This window comes from Malania oleifera, chromosome 1, assembly GCF_029873635.1.
Source record: "Malania oleifera isolate guangnan ecotype guangnan chromosome 1, ASM2987363v1, whole genome shotgun sequence".
Classification (NCBI taxonomy): domain Eukaryota; kingdom Viridiplantae; phylum Streptophyta; class Magnoliopsida; order Santalales; family Ximeniaceae; genus Malania; species Malania oleifera.
This window is the reverse complement of record NC_080417.1, coordinates 52,861,362-52,884,136: the sequence shown is the minus strand read 5'-3', so window position 1 is coordinate 52,884,136 and position 22,775 is coordinate 52,861,362. Positions and strand designations below refer to the sequence as shown.

General features: G+C 35.9%; 2 protein-coding genes across 5 annotated transcripts; both read right to left on the bottom strand.

Moving 5' to 3' along the window:
• Positions 1-482: 482 nt before the first annotated feature.
• On the bottom strand, positions 483-9,045 carry LOC131154229 (bifunctional nuclease 2). 3 transcript variants are annotated; one of them, XM_058106867.1, is made up of 10 exons: positions 8,661-9,045; positions 8,269-8,481; positions 8,117-8,175; positions 7,203-7,259; positions 3,560-3,625; positions 3,388-3,459; positions 1,261-1,370; positions 1,082-1,173; positions 890-955; positions 483-744 (listed from the first exon to the last, which is right to left on the bottom strand). In XM_058106867.1, the coding sequence occupies exons 1-9, from the start codon at positions 8,920-8,922 to the stop codon at positions 903-905; spliced, it is 984 nt and encodes a 327-aa protein (XP_057962850.1). In that variant the 5' UTR covers positions 8,923-9,045; the 3' UTR covers positions 483-744; positions 890-902. The 3 variants fall into 3 exon arrangements, with proteins under 3 accessions (XP_057962850.1, XP_057962866.1, XP_057962858.1); XM_058106883.1 differs by having other exon boundaries at positions 8,269-8,486; positions 8,661-8,795; XM_058106875.1 differs by lacking the exon at positions 3,560-3,625 and having other exon boundaries at positions 8,661-9,030.
• A 1,271-nt stretch (positions 9,046-10,316) lies between these two features.
• LOC131165363 (ankyrin repeat domain-containing protein, chloroplastic) lies at positions 10,317-21,769 on the bottom strand. Of its 2 annotated transcripts, none has more exons than XR_009139556.1 (8): positions 20,955-21,769; positions 14,016-14,092; positions 13,653-13,751; positions 13,344-13,442; positions 13,017-13,115; positions 12,829-12,927; positions 10,807-10,997; positions 10,317-10,739 (listed from the first exon to the last, which is right to left on the bottom strand). XR_009139556.1 is itself a non-coding variant. In XM_058123093.1 (8 exons), exons 1-7 carry the CDS (start codon positions 21,691-21,693, stop codon positions 10,899-10,901), a joined length of 1,311 nt encoding a protein of 436 aa, XP_057979076.1. In that variant the 5' UTR covers positions 21,694-21,769; the 3' UTR covers positions 10,317-10,753. The 2 variants fall into 2 exon arrangements, 1 of the variants encoding a protein (XP_057979076.1); XM_058123093.1 differs by having other exon boundaries at positions 10,317-10,753; positions 10,899-10,997.
• Positions 21,770-22,775: the final 1,006 nt, after the last annotated feature.

The window sequence follows — 22,775 nt, the reverse complement described above, 5'->3', positions numbered from 1 at the left end:
ATATATAAATTTATGCACTGAGGTTGTGCATAGTTCCAATGAGACATAGTTATATTAAATTTTGTAGGTTTTGAATTTGGATTTGAGTGAATTTAAATAAATTTCAATACAAGCTTATACTACATCTTATCCAAATCCATATTTAAAGCATTTTCAAGCATAAAATGAGAGTTATGCCTAAGTATAATTACAATTATTCCTATTACTTGTCTCAAAAAATAAAACTATTACTCTTCTAAATGGCATCCAACACAACCCTTTTGTCAATTTTTATAATACACCTTATGATTTTGTCTTTTAAATAGCAGACATCTTTTAAGGTTCAAATCATAACCTATCTAAAATAAACTTTCTAAAGTGTCATTTTACCTCAATTTAATTGAATATATATTTTCCTTGAAAGAACATTAACAACTTTTAATTTTAGAAAAAACAAAACAAAACAAAAAATTCACGTCCCATTATCACTTTTAGAAATAATCTAAAATGTACAGACAAAACAATTTAAGCTATTTATATTTTTCAACTTTTATACATAGAACCAACTTATGCAATGCTGGGAAACTACATCTCCTCCATGCAAAAGAAATTGAGCATCCAGATGGTTCAGAACATTCATCAATTTACGTTTAGGGACAACTTTGTATGGCGACTTAAAGCTGTACATGTATATTTAGATGGCAGCATTTCAGACAGAAGATTCCAGGCCTACCATTCATTAAAAACTCGATTCAAAGGCTTTCTCTGCACAAACACAACATGCAGTCCAGTCATTAACACAAAACCAGAAACCATGCACACCCCAGAAATATTTTCACCTGTTTGAGAAAGGGGTATCATTCAGAAATCAAAATGCTGGAGATGGATAAAATGCTACAGTTCGATATACCTAATAATTTACTCTACTGTTCGTCTCTTGATTTTCGAAGCTTATTGAGTCTCTCTCTCCACATGGCTACAAAGATTGATAATATTTATATAAGATTCTGCAACAAAGTTTACATAGAGAAACATGCACTTTGTGGAAATCAATTGTAGACTTCACATAAAAGATAATGTCATTCTTTTCCATCCAAAATACCTGCATCGTGGTACCTTTCCTCTTCAACAGACAAATTCATGTTCCTCACCAGATCAAGTTCTTCAGCAAGTAAATCTGGATCATCTGTGGCACTGGACAAGAAAATAACTCGAAGCATTAAGACCCTAAGAAATCCCATAATTGCAAAATTAAGCCTCTAAAGTAATCACTGTAAATACCTGTCTAAGGATACATCATAAATAGCCTTTCTACCATGTGCACTGCCCAACCCATAAACAATTCTAATAGCATCTGTTGAGACAATTTGCTTATTTACATATATCGGAGCCTGCAGACCGCAATTTATAATTGCAGTTAGACATGGTTCTGAGAGACCAACTCACCCTAGTAAATGAACTTTCCTGAATCTATGACAATAACATCTGCAAGGCTTGATTAACATTTCTTAATATATTCTAGATATCTTTAACAGTTATTGAAAAAAAACAAAAGAAAATAAAAAAAAAAAAGAACAAACTGCTTGTAACAGTAAAAATAAATAAATACAGTGCTTGAAGAGCTTAGGCTGTGCTTGGAAGAACAAATGGCTTTTAATATAGCTACACATGTGCACTGCTTTGCGAACAGAAATTTTTTTAAGAAACAGTATAAATGATTCATCTAAATTTTTCAAGTTAAGAAGACCCATCTCAAATGTCACAAACTGTCTTCTCCAATTTCTGGACATAAAACATGAGAGCATAATAGTTAATTATGCCTGAGGGCAACATCCCATATGTAATGAGGCACACTACCAGTAATTGCAACATAAATACAAGAAAAAAATTGAGAGGATAGATAATCATTTATCAGTCAGTCCAGGTCAGCAAAGGATTTTTCTTAAAATTATTACCAAATTCACCGTTTGTAAGTTGTAACCTTGCTCTATGCATGAAGTTATAAATCAACTTTGAATAGAAGCAGTCAATCAAAGACATGCCATATACTTCCAAAAAATGAAAAACTGCAGAAGTGATTAAAAACATGGGCAGTGGGCTCTATCCAAGTTATCCACAAAGGTCCTAACCTAATTGTCTCTGGAAATCATGCTAATGCAATATTAAAAAACATGGAAAATGTTATAGAAGCCTTAATATAAGAAGTCAAAATTCTCAATAGGGAATATCAAAGAAACTCTGAAAATTAAACGCTAAAACTAAAATGTTTGCAGTCCTGTACCCAAGAGAACCAAAGAAACTCTGAAAATTAAACGCTAAAACTAAAATGTTTGCAGTCCTGTACCCAAGAGAACCAAACCAAAGCAGGTTAAGTACTTGAAGGGAGCATTTGAAAACTACATGTGTACCAAATATATCAGAGATAATAGCTACAAAGCATTTTTCCAGGAGAACCTCTCAAATCTATCCCCCCTCCTGCTCTCTTTTTTTTTTTTTATGTGAGAAGGGGAAGCTTTCCCAAAAATTTCCGGCTGCCATTTTATACATATTTGTACTGCTGTAATAGAACATCCACCCCTTAATGCGCACACATAGGGTGTGGTACGTGCGGATGGGTGAATGGAGACCAGAGGGAGAATAGGCATTTCTCTATGAAATAGCTCCTTTTTTTTTTTTCTTTTTTTTTTATTTTTTTTTTCCTTTTTTAATGAAATTACCTGTACAACCCTCTTGCTGCCAGCAAACCAAGCATTATAGCCCAACATCAGTTGTCCAAAATAAATTTACATTGACCGTTATTTAGAAAATAATTTTAGGCTTATCAGCAATCATCCAACTTATAATACAAAAACTAGACTTGAATAAATAACCCTACTAGAATCAATATTACATAGACGACCAGTCTTGATACCTGCAATTCCAATTTAAGCATGTCCAAGACAGGCCAGTCTAGCCGACAAGAGTAAAAACTCAAGACACTCAATAAAATGTAAAGTGCAAAAAATTGAATAAATGTATTGTTAGGTTACCATTTCACCCAAAAGCTTAAGCTTTTAGGTTGAGAGTCAATAACGTATATCAAACTTTAACACTCCCCCGCATGTGCAGCCCAATAGCACATGAAGAGATAAAAACAAGAAATAACATCCATTATAAGGAGTACAAAATTTTTTTAAACACCACACAATAAAAGCAGGCAACAAGACCAGCACTTGGACCTCCTGGTAATCAGCTCCAATACCATGTTAGACTACCACTTTACCTAAAAGCTTAAGCTGTTAGGCTGTGAGCCAACAATGTAGACCAAGCTTTAACACATATAAAGTTGAAAACTAGGCTATGAATCAAAAGTTTTACCCCCACATTCAGTGTTTAATCGCACTTGGTTACAAAGGTGCAATGATATACCTTGCATCTGGTTGCCACATTTATGGCATCCGAGGGGCGAGCATCCAAACTAAGAATATCTTTTTCCCCTGGCTGCAAATCATAAAAAAATTGAAAATGATGTTATAAAGAAAAAAATAAAAAACATTTAATTTTTTAATTGATCAACACATATTTTGTGAAGTTCAAGTACCTTGCTAAAATATATCCTAGAAAAGTAAGTATTAGCCACTCTTTCTGTAATCTTTACCATTCTTACCTGGAAGTGAATTTCATAATTGAAGGGAGAAAAAAAATAAAAGTAAAAAAAATTTAAAAATAAAAATAAAAATAAAAAAGAGAGGAAATCTTAAATGCACTCCAGCCCCACATTTATGAATAAAGAACCATTTCTTAATGAAAACATGAATAATTTGGACCAAGCAGCACTAGGGAACCCTGTTTAAATGATCACAATATTTAGAAAGCGAAATGGATTACACGAATAATTTGAACCAAGCAGCACTAGGGAACCCTGTTTAAATGACCACAATATTTAGAAAGCGAAATGGATTACACAATATAACATAAAATTTTGACCAAATGGTAAGTTACTATTGATAAAACTGCTTAGGGTAACAGGTAACTCCACTGCCCCCATGCAATTTTGGATGAATGTGTTAAATAGCTGCTACAGGAGATACCTTAAGAAGGAAGGATGGACAGTTGATCACCCCTGCATACCAGAAAACCTAAGTACTCTTTCCTATTAAGTGGGTTAAAATAACCAACATACATGTATTGAAAAGCACCCTTTACAAAAGGATTGGATATCTGTTGGAAGTTTGCTTGCAAATTATTCTAGGCGACCATATTTTGTATGAAGATTTGGAAGTCAAGGATTTGTTTTAAATTAGTAAGTTTAGATATTTTAGAGTTTTAGTGTGATTGTGTATTATGGATAAGCAGTTATTGTTTTGAATAAGAATCCAGTTCAGTCCCCCCCCCCCCCCTGCCCCGGGTGCTCTTTCTTGCGCAGTTCTCCCCTCTCCTCTCCTTCTTCTTCCTTCTTTTTTCTCTTCTCTTCTTGTTCTGTTCTGTTCTGGTTTCGTCTGCTCTCTTTGCTGTCCAGCAGCCTATTTTCCTTCTCTTCTTCTCTGTTCTCCTTTTCCTTCTCTTCTTCTCCCCTTCTTTCTAATTCTCTCTCTCTCTCTCTCTGATTTCCAAATTTCGGTTGCTGTCCCACATCAATGTCCCTAGCAAGAGAAGGAAGACAACTTAATAACATTGGAAGAGAGTTCTTGGACTTAGGAACAATGTGCACAATACCTTCAAATACATTGCTGGTAATGGGTGTAAAATCTTTTTGTTTTCTGATAACTGACATCCTTTTGGTCCTTTAATGGACAGTTTTGGCCTTAACATTCACAGACTTTTCCCTCCCATGAAGGTCTAGGTGAGCAGTATTATAAAAGATAGGAGCTGGAGTTGGTCTAGTTGAATTTTAAACTCTCTCAGAGCTATTAAGGAAGCTCTTGATTTTAATGCTAATACTTCAAATCAGGATCAGCTTATGGTGGGAGATTCGTCAAGCTCTCTAAAGATTGCTACAGCTTGGGATATCACAAGGGAGAGAGACACATCTGTTTCTTGGTACAGAATAAAATGGATAAAAAAAAACTGTATTCCAAGGCATGCCAATATTCTGTAGTTGGCTGTTTGGATTAGATTGAGAACTTTGGATAATATGATAAACTGGTATTCTAGCTTCAGTCAGCTGCATTTTCTATCAGATTGAGGTGGAATCTAGAAGTCATCTGTTTTTCCATTGTTGGTTTAAAAGCTGATCTATGATAAAGCTGCTAGAGTTTTGAAAATTCCTAATCCGGGTCTGGGAGGTGGAAATTGAAAGGCTCCCCAATCTAAAACCCAGGCATCAGACTGATTTATTCTGCATCAGATTTTCTGCAAATGTTCTGTAGAAGCAGAAACAAAGTTATTTTTGAGAACTCTACTGCTGGTAAGGAATAAGGATGAGATAGTCTTTTTGCACTGTTAAAAATGTTGAATGACTAGGAGATTTTTTTAGGAGTTTCTGCTTTCTTTGCTGATTGAATTTGTATCCCTTTTAGCTAATATATTTCTTCTTACCTTCTTAAAATATTACATAAATAAACATATCGCAAGCTTAGATGCAGATTAATGATATTTAAGCACAGAATGGAAGACTAATAAACACAAAATTTGATGCAACAATTATTGATATTGAAAACATGGTGGTAAATGAGTGAATAAAACATTTACTAGAAATGCTTCCCCCATATAAGATGCCTAGTTATGCTAAAACAGCAGCAAATATATTTAGAGAATGTAAGAAGAAAAGTGCATAATCTACAGAAGTTTAGAAACAGAGCAAGAAATTCAAAGATAAAATAGCACAGGCATCCAACAAGAACAAATCACCAAGATAAGACGCAAACCAAGATAAGTGAAACCTAAAAGATACAAATGCCAAAAGAAACAATAAAAATACAGAAATTGAAGTTCAAAGTAATTCAAGATAAAGATCAAAAGGCCCGAGGGACTGTGGCAGTTGCCGAGAAGGAAAAAGTTCAATAAGGGATTATTCAATGAAGCCCACCACCACCACCATCTGCTCCTTTCACTGCTTCTTTAAATAGCTGTCATTACAGGATAAGAGAAGCATATCATGCAGTCTCCAGGATGTAGTATGATTGCTTTGAAGAAGAAGTAATTTTAAATACACTATTATTCTATAGTGTGTGTGCATGCACTATGTAACTTTTAGGGACGTGGCTAAAAAATAAGCCACTCTCACTGTGGAAATAACTTATCGGACGTCCAATTGCAATCAATTTTTCAGGGTACCACCTGAAAGCAATCTCATTAATTTTAAAGACCCCAAGGTTCTCTTGCCAAGGGTTTTAAAAGCAATGTCTTGTGGAATTGAGTTAAACATTTACATACATGAAATATTGAAATGCAAAATTAAGAGATTTCCAATGATTCTGGATTAACAATTCAAACTTCTTATGAATCAGTCGAGGAAACTCATCTGGCGCAACAACAGAATAAAATAAGCTACTGATAACATAAATTGATGGTCGTAGCTCACATGATGAATTCACATCCTCATATGAAGAGTTCAAAGGATCACAGAATCATTTTGAGGCCAGCACTACTAAAGTATTAACATTTATCTATGGGACAAAGAGTCACACGCTATTTGCACATATTGCAATTTTTTTCCAACAAGAACTGCTTAGTTACATTCTAGCAGAGATAGAAGATAAAAAAAAACACACCCCTTCTTGTCCAGCCAGAACAGTAAATAAATCTTTGATTCCCTCCCTTAAGATAGAACACAGCTCTATGTTTGAGAGCTTGGAGTTTGGACCTTAGACCTTGGACCATGGATTTGGATTTGTGTGAATTCAGACAAAATGCAACACAAAATTATATTGAATTTCATCCCAATCCACACAAATCCAAATGTGCAGCCTGAAATTCATGTTCCTAAACTGAGTACAAACTATAAAGAAACTCATGGAGTTTGCTCTTAAGTCAACCTACTTTACCCTTTATGGCTTTATCCCCTTAGCTTTCTTTGTTCCTCTTTCTCAAGTGCCCTCTACTCATAAAAAAGAAAGTGCATATAAAACTTATTCAGTACAATTGACGTCATAACCGCAGTCCAAACATGCTAACGTAAATTGATGCTAGTCAATGAGTATCTTTTGTGGGAGACACAATAAATGAGGGCAACAAAGTGGAAAAATGCCTAATAATAAAAGAGTTGAGCATGTTTTAAATACATGAGAAAATTAGCTCCGTACTTCATAGCCAAGTTTTCCCACGAGATCTCTCACAAGCTGGAACTGATTTGGGCAATCCTGCAGCAAGCCCAAAACTGAGCATCAATTTGAGAGAGAAATAAAAAAGTAACTAAAAAAGAATTTTTTTTTTTTTTTGGGGGGGGGGGGTGTTGGAGGAGGGGCACATGTATACTTAATAATTTTTTTGGACAAAATTGCCCATATTAGCCCTAAGAAAGATTATAATTAATAAATTTCATTCCAAGAGCATGGTGGAGAAGCTGATTTGTGACATGTCTTAAATCTATTATTTTTCTTTTCTTTTTCTTTTTATGCAAATGAAGATACTCATCCATCAAAAAAAAATTTAACAGTAAAAGAATTACTTATTAGCTTGTCGTATAAAAAATTAATACAAGGAGGGAAAACAAAAACAAGAGAAAACACCAATCCCCTAGATTATAAGCATACAATAGAAGTAAACAATTTTAAGCAAATGTTAAAGGTTTGAATAGTTATATAACATAACTAAATGCAATTATTATCAAAAATAAAATAAAATTAACAACCAATAATCACAAACTCCAATAATTTCCTTGTCAATCAATTAAAAAGATACATCAAAATGTGTAGATGTTTGAAAATAGAGCCAAGTATCACAAATTTCAAGGAAAAGTCTCCATGTCCTGTATTTTTAATTCAACTAATTTTTATGACGTTCATATGTTGCTTAGGCTTGTAAGGGCAACTTTGTTCAAAAAAGTAATCAATTATAAATGAGTCCCAGACATGGCACCTGTCCATTAGATTTAATGGTTTTTGCTAATAGAAGGTGTCTTTTTCTGTAACTAAATAGGTAGTTAAAATAGGTTTTAGTGCCAGTTCTAAAAGCTTGGTTGGAGGGGGGAGATTCACGTCAAAGTTTAGAAATTTACCCAATTTCCGTATTCATCCTCTCCCAATGTATCTATAAGTTTCTCAACAGCCAACTCGCCTGCAATAACACAATTCATGATACTTGTACGCAAAATCTTTCCAAAATTGGCAGCAGCAAGACATTAAATGCAGGAGTAATTAAATGCCCCACCGACAATAATCGGAAGCAAGAAGTCCCCGTCACAAGAAATCTTTAGAAAAATTGTAGGACTCTGAAAGCGACGAAGAAACCCTAGTCCTAATGAATTGACGTCCACTCTTGATTCCTTTGCTCGCACAGAAAAAGGAAGCAACTCACTTGACGACTGCCATTTCATCTCTTCTTCAAACCCCTGCCTACGCATTCGGTAATGCCTCATAGTTTCTGCACTAGTTCAAGTAATTCAAGTTTCAGGAATGCAAGGCACAACGATAAATTACGCCACGAGTTTCAAAAGTTTCTAATTACGACAATCTTCAAGCTTCTAATTATCACAATTAATTACAAAACAATCTTCATAGAATTGAATTCAATTCAGATAGAGTGAATGAGTGAGAAGAGACCTGAAACGAGGACAAAGGCAAGGAGATAATTGTGATCGTGATCACGATCATCGGCATTGGTCGATCTGTCACCGAATCTTCCGCGGTAGGATTTGCAAGAAACTAGAGTCGATTTGTATCCGCGAGACCTAAAAACTAATTGAATTGAGAAGTGAGACGTAGAGCAATTGCGCGAATTGGAGATCGAACGAGCGGCATCAGCATAATCGGCGAGGGGGGCGAAGCCGGAGAACGTTCGGGCGCAGAGCCGAGCTCCGAGCATCGTCCGAGGGAGTGGGAGTAGGAGTGGGAGAGAGCCAGACGCGAAGAAGAGCAGGAAGCGAGAACGTTACGACAAGACAATAATAAGAACCCTACTTTTAGGCACCTACAAAACTCTAATCCTAATAGTCACGAAGAATTTATCTAAACTAAGACCTGCTTATTATTATTAATTAATAATGCTGATATATATTTTCCAACCGTGGGTTCGAATAAAAATTACAGTGTAATTTTTTTTTTTTACATAGAGTGACTGAGTGAGTTTGGTTTAACGGAACTTAATTTAAAAATTTTTATTTACCCAAGTCATAATTATATACAATCTAATAATTATTAAAATTTTAATTTTTAATTCTAAAAAAATAATAATGCTATTCATACACCGTCTTTTAGAAAGTTACAAAATAAAAAGAATTTTAACTTTTTTCTCTTTATTACATGACTGGAGAATCAAACATGTTGGAAGAAAAATGAGGAAAATAAATAAAAAATACATCAAATATATAAACAAAATTTTGATTTTACACATTATTAATATTTAGTTTTTTTAAAATTTTTAGTCATATTAAAATAATCTTTAATTTTTTACAATATTTGATGAAAAAGAAAAATATAAAAGAAAATAAATTTCCTCCTTATTTTTCTTTCATTTCGTTTTCTTACATAAAATTCTTGATCCTAACCAACCCTAAAAGTAGCACGGCGTTGACATTATTTTATAGTTACATTTGATTTAATTTTTTAAATTCTTAAAATATCCCCATAACTGATCTTCTCTACTAAAGAAAACGATATAATAATAAAAACAATAATACAATTATTTTTTAAAGGAAATATATGCATATGTCCACTCAACCCATCACACTACAAACATCTTTAGTTTGCATAATAGAATGGAGTAAAAAATCAAATGGTGATTATGACAAAATCAAATGACACCCCATTTCATTCCATTCTTCCTATCTTCCAAATATTTAACACACCTCTTGAACTATAATAGTATTGAGATTTAAAGTAGAACCTGACAAGTAATTTTTTGTTGCTGTTGTTTCTTTGACAAAGGAACAATTTTTTAAAAGATTAATAAATAGATTCAAAACATTTCTTCAACATACTTCTTGCTCATATGGTCAAATTAATTAGTCTTAATTTTCATTAAACTTATAAAGATAATTTTGTCTAAACAATTTATTAAGCATTCATAACCCACAAATAAGATGGTAGTCCATTAAATTTAATCAATAAAAGATTAATTTATAACTAAAAAAATAGTTAAAAGATTTTTGGTATGACCTTTGATTATTTAAAAGGACATTTGTAACATGATTAATACTTGGTAAGAAGTAGAGGTCCTCCCCACTTCCCCCTTGGGTAGCTGCGGCAACTCAGTAGTCAGAAGAGGAAGGGCAACATCTATAGAACCCTTTTTTCTTCTTTTGGGTGACAAATATTTCGTTAAAACAAAAACTTATACACTCTGAAGTAGCATTACATCCTGAATATCTTCCTAAATATTCTACAAGAATGGATGGCTGTACGATCATACTAGCCATAGCATATATGCAACCCAGATTGCTTCTTGATAAATAAATGAGTAGTTTGGACCTTCATGGAGAAGAAATCACAACTTGTGGATTTTAAATCAACATCCATAGTTATCAAGGTGCAATAGCTTTGCCTTGAAGAGGATCAACAATAAGCCTACAATCTCTATGAGCTTCAATTCCCCTAAATCCAGGACCTCATGATCATAGAAGCAGGGCCTGGAAGCCACATTTCTCTCACGGTCACATTTACCATTGATGGTGGGAGATTCCTCTGCATTGAGAACTCTGTCAGAAGGAGAACGTGATCTGAGATAAGTTGATTAACTATAGAAACTTACATGTAAAAGAGGAGAAGGGTAAACCCGGTGCTTTGTTTTGTTGCCACCAGCACATTTCAGCAGCTGTATAGCTCATTTTACAGTGAAAATACCTAACGTGGCTTCGGAACCAGCTTCATCAGCTTGATAAGCTCATAGGTTCTCGTGTCTCGACCAGAATAAAGGCATAATTCAAGTGGGGTTAATCCATCCTGAAACCAGAGGCAGCAACATCACAATGTGTTGAAAACTATAGAGAAAAAAAGGGAGTAAGCAACATATAAAAGAAAGTGATCAAATTTCATCTGGCGCCCCATACAGATCAATCTAATTGAAACAGTCCCAAAAAAGGTGCATATATAACAGTATTTTAAAAGGCGAAGGCGTAAGGCGCCGTAAGCCTCAAACCACTGAGGCATAAATAAAATTTATTATGAAATGAACTGATCATGACTTTCTGCAAACCATGGATTCTCATTCACAGAGTTCAGAAATTACATATTAAACTTTATGTGAATTTTATTTTAATAAAATTTATTATACAGTTTTAAACCCTAAATAACCTAAGGGTGGGCTAAAGTCAGTACTTCAAGTCCAGATCTCAGCATATGTGTGCTTCTCTTTGTTGAAAAGAACCACATGTCCCTAACATATATATTATATATAAACTCCACAACAGATCCCAGTCCCACATCTCTCTGGTCTTATATCTCTCTTGACTCTCATCTCTCAGCATCTCTCGAATCTTCTTGTCTCTCTTGATCCTCTCTCACATTTTCTTCTCAGACCCCGTGATCGCTTTCTGCTGAATAATCTGTCATGCAGTGGAAGATAGGTCCTCGAACAGTCGTTGCTACTCATGGAATAAAATAGTGGTCACGAAGATGATCATCTGAAACATTGTCAAAGGTCGTGAGAGAGGATCATTCATCAATGGAAGCTTCATTGAAGAGAGACGAAAGGCTGGAGGGAGTTGTCGAGGACAGACAAAAGGCTGGAAGAGAAAAGACCTCTACCCAGTAGACCTCTGCACAAGAACTTCAGTCATCGAGGGGGGTTTATCGCTCGTCAAGCCCTAAAAGATCCTTTTTTTTTTTTTTTTTTTTTAAATTTTAAACATTATTATGTCTGATCCTAAAAGGTGTACGTATTCCCATCTGAGGCGTAACAATCGCGCCTTTTGGGCTGTGAGGCGTGGCAAATGCATTTTAGGAGTCTGTAATTTTAAGTTAACCCTTAGGGCATTTTATGCCCAAAATGCATCAAGGCGCGCATCAGGAACGCCCCCAATCCTATATGCCACAAAGCATTCACATCATCTGTCCCACATATCAACTGCTCGCTGTTAAGCTGCTTAAAGTAGGTTCACATATCAAAATCTCAACCAATCAACTACTACAATCTTTCATTTCTTCATTCAATGCCGCTTCAAAAGAAAATAAATGATAGTCAACTGACTGCTTTATAAGCTAAGTTGATAATAGATATCATAAATTAAAATACAACATAAAATAAAATAAAGGAAAGAAAACATTGGCATTAAGATAAAGTAATAAGCTAAAGCTTCAAGCTAACATAAGTAAGCACCTTATCCCAGTGGATTAGTCGAGCATCCAAAGGGCCTCGGACACCATCGTTTCAATGTATATATATAAGTAGGCACCTTTGACCTTCTATCACCTCTCGGATGCCCATGTCAAATTCTTCCAAGCATGAACATGTAAAAGTTTTAAATCTAATGTTTACATGTTGGAAACTTTCATAGTTTTAACTGCTTGAGAGCAATACCATAGTGACTTCTCAAGGGAGAATGCAAGTTGGTGCAGTATGTGGTACAACCACACCTTTGCTTCTTTCTTTCCAATTCTAATTTATAAACAATTCTGCATACATTTTTTTATCAAACATGCTACAATCTCAACAATGCAAATCAACTCTCAAGAGAACCACCTCTAGGATTAATAAAAGCACGGGCACAAACATTAAATAACTAAAGAATTAATCTGGCTTCAACAGAATCCAAGAGAAATAGTATGTATTTACCTTGTTTTTTAATGTCTTATCAGCTCCTTTAATTAACAAAAGTCTCACTACATCTGTTCGGCGTGTTTGAACAGCAAGATGCAATGGTGTCCACCCATCCTGCAGAGGTAAAGCAAGTGATGTCTCGAGTAAATCAGGCAAATCATACAAGAACTTGTAAAGAAACTCTGGAAACTCATTAACCATACATTGTCCTGACGGTTTATATCAACATTATATAACAGAAGAATTTTTATTGCATGAACTGATGCAGCTCGGACAGCAAAATGCATTAGAGAGGCACCGTCCTGGAGAAAAGAGAAATGGAAACAAGGATTGAACTCAACATTTCAATCAAGTGTGGCCAAGAATCAACCTCTCCAAAATGCTAATTAAATTAAAAAAAGCTTGTGCATAAAAATTATGCGTGTATGTGCAGCGAGAAAGTAGCTTGACTACAAAAGGTCTATGGGAAAATAATAATAAACATTATTAATTTATCACAAACAGGAAGTGATTTGTAAGTTTGTACTCACTGCATCACAAACAAAAGGATTTGCCGATTCCCTCAAAAGATAGTTGGTAATAGCCTGTTTTTTGCTAATTATTGCTCTGTGAAGCGCAGTCAAACCATCCTAGCAAGATATAAGCAAAGGCAGATGATGCAACAAGAAGAAGAAATTCTCAGGATATTAGATATGTAATATAACCTCTCTCCTCAGACAAAAGAAAAAGAATTAATAAATAAAGCATGGGAGAGGCAAAGAAGCAATTAAGCAATACATGAAAAAAAAAAAATGACAAACTTGAAATCTGTCCAGTTAGCAAGTAAACACTGTATATACCTTATCTGCACCGTTGATATCAACATCATGTTTCAACAAAGCATCCATAAGGTAAAATTCTCCCGACGCAGCAAGAGTGTGCAGAGGTAACCATTTGTCCTTAAAAAGTTAGCCAATGTCATAAACAAATCAGATAACTCAACTTTATCCTTTAGCATGACTGCAAGGATAGTTCTTGTGAAAACTTCAATTAATGATTAGGTGAGCAGATATATTTGTGAAACATCACTAACTGCCACACTATAACTCACGTGGCCACAAATAATTCGCAACTCAAAATATTTTTCATTTGAATCCCATATCAAGGTTCAAATGCAATCAGTCAAATTACTCAAACCAGCATCACTTAGAACATTAACTTACAGATGTAGCAGCTGCTAGATCAGGTCTCCGCTTATTCAGCAGAATTTTTTCCTCCTTGGTGAACAACTTACGACGGCCTATCAAATTAAAACATTAAACATTATTGTTGCACTGGCAATCCCAAACCATGTGATTCATTGCAATGAAAACCTAAAAATTATACACAAAGAAATAAAGATTAGGGTTTTTAAATTTACTTGGCATCCTAGTCAGCCTCGTAGGCAAAAGGCAATCAAAAGAACATGCACAAAAACACATAAAATTAGTGCATCCCATACATGTGCATGTACTTTGGTTTGTAGATGTTACACATCAGCACATGGAGAGCATTTTGCATTTGAGGTGCTTTTGGCTGATAAAGCACTCACAAGGACGCAAAGTCAACCAATAAAATTTTAGGCAAAAGACATTCACCTTCTTGAGGTTTGACAAAAAGATACTCACCTCCCTTGAGGTTTCAAAAATTTCAAGGACCTCCCTCAAGAATTTTAAGAACCTCCCCTGAGATTTGTCAAAAAAACACAAACCTCCATTTGTGTTTTGCAAAAAGACAATTCTTTTTAGGGGAGGTTTGTGTCTTTTTGGCGAATCTCAAGAGAGGTCTATAATATTTTTGAAACCTCAGAGGAAGCAAACGAAATTTTAGAAGCCTCAATAGAGGTTTCTATCTTTTTACCAACATTAGGTGAGGTGAGTATCTTTTACCCTGAAAACTTCCCAATTCTCCTTACATGTTGCAATTTAGGACCAAATTTTAAGTTTGAAACGACTCATATATATAGTTTTGGAAGCAACAAATTAAAGTTCCAGTATAAAAGTGCAATTTCGGCAATGCAAGCAGTTTTGCATACCCATGTGTCATGAGCTAAGCTAGTTCAAGGCATTATGCTTGCCTGTGACCGCTTGTCTCGTGTGCTAGGGATGGGTTTCTATCATGTAAATACTAGTGTATGGTTCTTTTCTGCTAGTAATTTCTTTGTATGCCAAATAAGGCATTAAGACTCCTCGGTTACTTTGATGTTTCTTAGTGTCAGGATAATATTTACATAAAAACCTCTTTAGGGGAGGGTGAGTGTTCATCAGTCTTGTAAAACTCACTAACTATTGTCAACGTGTTTAACCTACTTTCCTACCTCGCTAAACACACAATGTCAACGGAGGTGTTAATGAATTGCGTTGCTTCAATGTTTACTACTTGCTTGCCACTGTTTTAATGATTGCTTACTGTTTCCAATGCTATTTGAATGAATGCTAATGAAAGTATTTCGTGGATGAATGTTGGTAAACGATAGGATGAACAGTTAAGCAAGAGTGTTTTAACTAGCGCCGCACAACCCTTTCACAAAGGTGTGAAAATTGTCGGCCCGTAACACCTAGTATCAAAGCTTCGTATTGGAAATTCAATTACCTTCATTGTGGGATTTGGAAAGCTTTGGTAAGTGACCATGGCACCAACCAATGTGGAGAGAATCAGCATACTGGAAGCACAGGCTGAGACAACAACCAACACTAAGGCCACAAAGGCGGCCAAGCTAAGGGAACTTGTTGATGAAGTAATGGGATCGCAAAAGCATCAAGCAAGTTTGTTAGGTGAAATGTCAGAGGACTTTCACCATACAGTGGAAGCTTTGCAATCGCGGATAGCTAATCTGGATGCAAAGAAGAATCTGATGGTTCTTGCTATGGGGAACTCCAACACTCCGAGAGTTAGCAATACCAAGGTACCAAAACCCAAGATGCATAGGAGTACCCATGATGCCGAGGAGTTGGAAAACTTCTTATTTGATGAGGAGCAGTACTTTCGCGCTGTGAAGATGACCTCAGAAGAGGTGAAAGTGGATACTGCGACCATGTACTTGGTTGGTGATGCCAAACTATGATGGCGTACCAAGTACAATGAAATTGAAAGTGGATGTTGTGTAATGGATAGTTGGGGAGACTTGAAAAGAGAGCTCAAGGCCCAATTCTTTCCTAAAAATGTTGAGTACAATGCTAAAAAAAAACTAAGAGACCTCGAACATTGTGGGTCAATCAGGGAACACGTGAAACAATTTTCTACTTTGATGTTGGATATCAGGGACAAGTCGGAGAAGGACAAGCTGTTCTATTTTCTAAAGGGGATGAAACCGTGGGCAAGAACTGAATTTTATAGGCAAAGAATTCAAGACTTGTCTACTACACAAACTGCTGCAAAACGCTTGACTAACTACGTTGGTGATAATTCCGCTTCGTCCAAAGGGTTTGGCGGAGAGGAAAACAATGGAAAGTCTTTCAAGAAAGGCAGACCCAAGAGTAGGGGGGGGGGGGCGACTATAAAGCATCAACTTCTAAGGAAGTTTCGTCATCTCAAGGGTTCAACACACCCAATGAAAAGAAGAAAAGTAAAATTTCGTGCTACTTGTGTGGAGGACCTCACAGAATAAGTGAGTGTCCACACAAGGGATTACTCAATGCCTAACAAGCTTCCGCTTCGAAACAAATGGTAGAAAGCGAGGGGGGAGAGAATGATGTCCTGAGGGTGGATGCAATGCGGTAAGTGAACGCATTGGAAAAGCAGGTAAAAGCACCGAAAGTTACACGAGCAAAAAGATTAATGTTTATAGACCTAAGGATCAATGGGAAAAGTACTCGCGCTATGGTAGATATCAGGACTACTCATAATTTTGTTTCACAACTGGAAGCATGGAGACTCAACTTATCCTTAGAGAAGGATACAGGACGCATGAAAGCAGTTAATTCTATAACCCAGCCTACTCTGGGAGTAGCCAAGCAAGTGACTGTGAAGTTTAGACAGTGGGAAGGTCATGTGAATTTCACAGCGGTGCCATTGGATGACTTTCCAAACATTTTGGGAATGGAGTTCCTAAGGGGGGACGAAGACAATGTTGATGCCTTCTACCGGTTCCCTATGTCTGATGGGAGATCCTCCTTACACGATGCAAAGTCCCTTTTAGTCATGCAACTTAAGGAGGAATTAAGAAAGGGTGAGCAAACACATCTAGCCACGATGGTGGTAGATGAAGAAGTAGGTCAAAAGCTGGTGCCTATGACCATCCAAGCGGTGTTAGATGAGTACAAGGAGGTGATGCCGAATAAGCTGCCTCACAACTTGCCTCCACGATAGATTGTGGAGCATGAGATCGAGTTGTTAACAACAGTGAAACCACTTGCTAAAGGGCCATGCCGAATGGCGCCTCCAGAGTCAGCAAAGTAGGGAAAACAGCTTCATGAGTTGAAAGCGGGATGTGTTCGCCATTCCAAAGCACCGTTGGGAGCATCAGTGTTATTTCAGAGGAAACACAAAGAGCATCTACGGAAGGTGTTCAACAGGTTGAGGGGAAACAGTCTGTATGTGAAAAAAGGGAAGTGTTCTGTCGCTCAGTAGAACAACAAAATCCTTCATCATATGGTTGAACAATGTCATATCCGGAGGGATATGGAGATGGTAAGGATGATTCAAGAATGAAAGATCCCCACAACAGTGAAGGAGCTACTTTCCTTTCTTGGCCTTACTAACTATTATAGGATGTTTGTTGAGGGGTGTTTGTGAAGAATGATTCCAATGAAAAAACTACTGAAGCAGAGGTATTATTGGCCGCACATGCGTGATGATGTAGTTGACTACACCCAGACTTGTCTCACTTGCCAACAAGACAAGGTGTAGCAGAAGAAGAGTTCTGGGCTGTGGGAGCCATTATTCTTACTGTCTAAACCGTGGGAAAGTGTCTCACTAGACTTCGTCACCAACATGCCCGGAGTGGGAGATGCAGGGTCTATAATTGTGGGTGTAGACAGGTTTTCGAAGTATAGTACATTCATGGTCACACCAAAGTACTGTTCGGTAGAGAAGACGGCATAATTGTTCCTTGTGAATATTGTGAAATATCCCCAAGACATTGTTTGTGACTGAGACTCAATATTCATTGACAACTTCTTGACAGAATTTTTCAGGTTCCTCGGTCCACATCTTGACATCACTTCGAGTTCTCACCGACAGACAGATAGACAGACAGACAAAGAGATTCAAAGAGCTACTGGAAGAGTACTTGTGCCATTTCGTCAACAATAATCAAGAAAAATTGGGAACAACTACTTGATGTGGCTCAGTTTTGTTTCAATGCCCAAAGGAGCTCAACAACCAATAAGAGCCCTTTTGAGCTTGTTACAAGCTAGCAGCCACAGTTACCTCACACAGTAGGCGAGCCACACAGAGGAAAGAGTCCCAGGGCGTACATCTTCACTAGAGAATAGAGACAAAATACAGAGATTGTCTGAGCCTATCTAGAGAAAGCTTCTAAGTAAATGAAGAAGTGGACAGATCAGGGGAGAAAATCGCAGCACTTCAATAGGATGAAAGTGCATCATGTGTTTCATGTCAGCTGCCTTAAGCCGTTCAGTGCCAACACCGATGATCTGAACAGAAGTCAGTCAAACAGAGTAGAGTTTAAGACAGTGCAACCTGACAGATGTGAAGTTAAAGATATTCTTGCAAATAGAAAGTTCATATCCTTAAGGAAGATGCGGCAAGAGTTCTTAGTGAAGTGGAAAGGCCTTGGTGATAAAGAAATCAATTGAATTTCAACCGTTCGTGAACAAAATTGAAGTGTACCTAGCACAAAAGTCTACAAGGACGTCGACCGCATAAGTGCGAGTTAAGCTTGTTCAGAATATTATGCTTGCCTGTGACCGTTTGTCTCATGTGCTGGAGATGGGTTTTCATCATGTAAATAATAGTGTAGGGTTATTTTCTGCTAGTAGTTTCTTTATATGCCAAATAAGGCAGTGTGACTCATGGTATTAAATAACGGCCGTTACGTAGCGTAACGGCCGTTACGTAATGGAAAATCATCTACGTAATGGCCGTTACGTAATGGAAAATTATCTCTCCAATTCCGTTACAGCCCGCATTAGCGGTGAGCAGAAAATTCACGTGCATAATGGCCATTACAGAACCACAACAGCCCATAACGGCCGTTACACTAACGTTACGACCCGTAACGTCCGTTACAACACATTACAGCCGACAGCCCCTTACACTACTGCGTACCTTTTGTGTGTCTCTCTCCATCATCTAGCTTAGATCTCCTCATTTGAAGCCTCCAAAGAAACGAAAGCAGCTTCGAAGCTTCGATTTGTTGTGCTGTTCCCTCTTTCACTCTTCGTCTCTTTCGTACAGCTTCAATCTATGGCTCTGAAGCTTCAAAATCTCCAAAATCAGCTTCAATTTTTGCCTTGAAGATGTTCTTCGGTGTTTGCAGTCATCGCAGGTCAGCTGACTGGCAATTCGTTTTGAAGGTGTTTGATTTTTCCCTCTTTGTCAGTTCGTCTCCTTTGTCCAGTGTAAGAACCCAAAAATCAGCTTCCAATCTTCGATTTGTCGCTTGAAGGAGCTGTGCTCTGCAGGTCGCCTCCATTCGCAGGCTCGCAATCACAGTTCCAAAAATAAGTTTTGAAGCCTTTGATTCCCCCAAATTTTGGGGGCTTACAGGTTGCAGCTCTCTCGCAGCTTCGGTGGGGACTCGGGACTCGGGAGTGGGCATGTTTCTTCAGTTCTTCTACTTCATTGGTTAATGTAATTGTAAATTACCAATTTATTCTAAACTAATAATTTAGTTTATTTTATAATTTCAGTTTATATTTATTATTTAATTAGTATGCAAATTTATAAATGATTATATAAGTAGAATTTATTAATTAAAATAAAAAAATTAGTATAAAATTATTAAAACATAAAATTTATAAAGATAGAGAGTTAGAGTACAGATTTAGTAAAAAATTATTAATTAATATTCAACATAATTATTTTTTTAAATACCTTGACTATTAATAATTTAATATTAGATCTAAAATTTATAATAAATCCTAATTTCTACACAATTAGTCAAGTCTCAAGTGACTCAAGTACACTACCATTTAAATAATTAAATTGTAAGATTTACAATTCCATATTTATTTTTTAAAATTGTAAATTGTAATATAAATTATTGTATTGTAATATAAATTATTGGGTCTATTGACTCATTTTAAGTAACTTTATGTCTTTAATCAATTGATTCTTCATTTTAATTACATTTCTACATCTTTTTTACCCATTAAACTAATGCAAATTTTAAAAAAAATATGCCTTTTTTTGTAAGCAGCGCACTAAAATTAATATAAAAATCATAATGCCTATTAAAAAGCATTTGTAGGTTGAATGAAGGTTGTCAAAATTCATTAAAAATCATGCATTAATGGATTTCATGCTTATTTTTTGATTTTGGCATGGTTGTGCAGGCGTGAAAAAAATTCACAGCCGTTACGCCCGCTTCCCGTTACGTAACACCCGCGTCTCCCGTGTCCCGCGACACCCGCGACCGTTACGCGACGTTATCCGCTACCGCGATTTCGAAACATGGTGTGACTCCTTGGTCACTTTGATGTTTCCTAGAATCATGATGATATTGACATAAAAACCTCTTTAAGGGAGAGTGGGTGTTCATTAATCTTATAAAACTCACTAAATATTGTCAACGTGTTTAACCTACTTGTCTCTCGCTAAACATACAATGTCAACGAAGGTGTTGTTAATGAATTGCATTACTTCAATGTTTACTGTTTTCTTGTCACTGCTTTCATGATTGCTTACTGTTTCCGTTGCTATTTGATTGAATGCTAATGAAAATATTTCGTGGATGAATGTTGGTAAACGATAGGATGGCTAGTTAAATAAGAGTATTTTAGCTAGCGCCGCACGGCCCTTTCACAAAGGTGTGAAAATAGTGACACCATGCATTGAAGAAGATAAGAGCATGAAAAACATATAAAATATCTCAAAGTGATAAAAATTTTCAGGTTGCCGTACTGATCCTACTCCCAGCTAAAAATGGAACAAAATTTTGGAAAGCAAGCACAAAAATCCCACCTTTACAAAGAACAAAGATGATTAGAAGTTGTTACCTTGAGGTACAGCACCCTGACCAGGTTCATAGCTTCCACTATTAAAGAACTCCGAAACGTCATCCAAACCACGACCGTAAACTGCCCACCTTGGATTCTTCGGCGCCAAACGACCTTCTCTCCATTCCTCCTTCACCTCCGCCTCCCTTTTCTCCTCGTTTGCTGGAAAATTAGGATTATCGAGAACAAGCGGCTTCAATTGCGCCAGCTTAGTCTCCCTGTGCTTCAAATACTCCTCCACGCTCACATTCCACACAGGCATCAACCCCTTCTTCCTGTTCACGCGGCTTCCAAACTCCATCTCATGCGCAATCTTCCGCCTCTCTTTCTTCGTAATGTTGAGCGCCACCAAGGATTCCCGCCATTTGTCGGGAACCAAGTTCTGGGGCTCGATTTCCGCGGCGGATTTCTTGGGTCTGGGCTCGGGAGGGGTCGATTTGAAGTGTTCCTGAAGGTACGGGTCGTCGAAGACGCCATCTTCGAAGACAACGCAATCGCCGATAACGTGATCCTCGTCTTCGTGTTCTTCTTCCAGTTGCTGGTCCTCTCGCTGGTGAGAGGAAAGGGGGAGTTTTGGGGGTGAATTGAGAGGAGAAAGAGAGTTGTGGAGTAATGGAGGAAGTTTCCGGGAGAATGTTAGGGTTCGAAATGGGTAGAGACAGGGAGAGTGAGGGTTGGAGATGGGGAAAGGGGAGAGGGTTTTTGGGGTTTGGGAGTTGAGGAGCGTTGGCAGTGACATGGTTGCTCGGTCTCGAACGGCTCCATTCGGTCTCGAACTGCTCCATCTTTGTTTGCCAAAAGCTAATGATTAATCTGGGTGCCTCGTCACCACAATAATAATAATATCAAAATTTTATTTGAAAAAAATATACAAGAAAAATATTTATTTTAAACTATAATTTCACTAAACTCTATTGAAAATAAAATGTTTTCAAAATTAAAAATGAAGAAAAATAAAAAATTAGATGCATAAAATCAATTTTTTTTCATTGACTAATTTATTTCATAGTTTATTTTCTTTCTCACTTATTTGTATAGCTAACCATAAAAATAAAAATAGGCATATTAATTATTTCATAGTTTATCTTTCTTGGCACTCATTTTTATAGCTACCATAAAAGGAAAAATCAATATTTTTTCAATTCTTTTCTATCATGTTTTTGAATTTCCTAAATATTAAACAATTTTTATATTGCATATTTTTAATCCCTCTTTGCTTGCCTTTGTGCATATTATTGGACTGTATGATCTTAGGGATCATTTGAAGCCACTTATGCAGAAATATTTTTTGGAAAATATGTTGAATTTTATAAGTTTTAATAATAAATGTTAAACTAGAAAGTTCTTAAAGATATAAGTAGCATTTGATCATATGCAAAAAAAATAGTATTTGGATAATTATTTTTATTATATGATACTATATCATTATTTTTAAAGATATTTTAGATTATAAATATTAATACTTTTAATTAAAAAATTCATTAATAATTATTTTAACTATTTATTATTTAATATTTTCTATTAAAAATAGTATAATATTATTATTTTTAATTAGCAATAATCGTGTTATTAATATATGTATATATATATATATATATATGTATATATTTATAACACATTACTATCATATTAAATTATGATACAAATAATATTATTAATTAAATTCAAAAATTTAATTTATTTGATATTAATTTAAATTAATAAATAGCAATCCGGATTTGAACTATAATAACTAATTTTTCAAATTACATAGCAAAATAATATATAGTTATTTTAAATATATTTTAAATATAAATATTAATATTTTTTAATTAAATTTTA

Bases quoted from the DNA above. Each gene is read 5' to 3' on its own strand.
- LOC131154229 (XM_058106867.1), bottom strand. From the start codon at position 8,922: ATGCTCGGAGCTCGGCTCTGCGCCCGAACGTTCTCCGGCTTCGCCCCC. The intron at 1,174-1,260 runs GTATTTACAGTG...TTTCTTGTCCAG, and splicing joins TATGATGTATCCTTAGACAG to TGCCACAGATGATCCAGATT. The intron at 956-1,081 runs GTATTTTGGATG...CAATCTTTGTAG, and splicing joins GGAAAGGTACCACGATGCAG to CCATGTGGAGAGAGAGACTC.
- LOC131165363 (XM_058123093.1), bottom strand. From the start codon at position 21,693: ATGTCACTGCCAACGCTCCTCAACTCCCAAACCCCAAAAACCCTCTCC. The intron at 13,116-13,343 runs GTGAGTACAAAC...TCTTTTCTCCAG, and splicing joins ATCCTTTTGTTTGTGATGCA to GACGGTGCCTCTCTAATGCA. The intron at 10,998-12,828 runs GTAAATACATAC...CTCTGGTTTCAG, and splicing joins ATAAGACATTAAAAAACAAG to GATGGATTAACCCCACTTGA.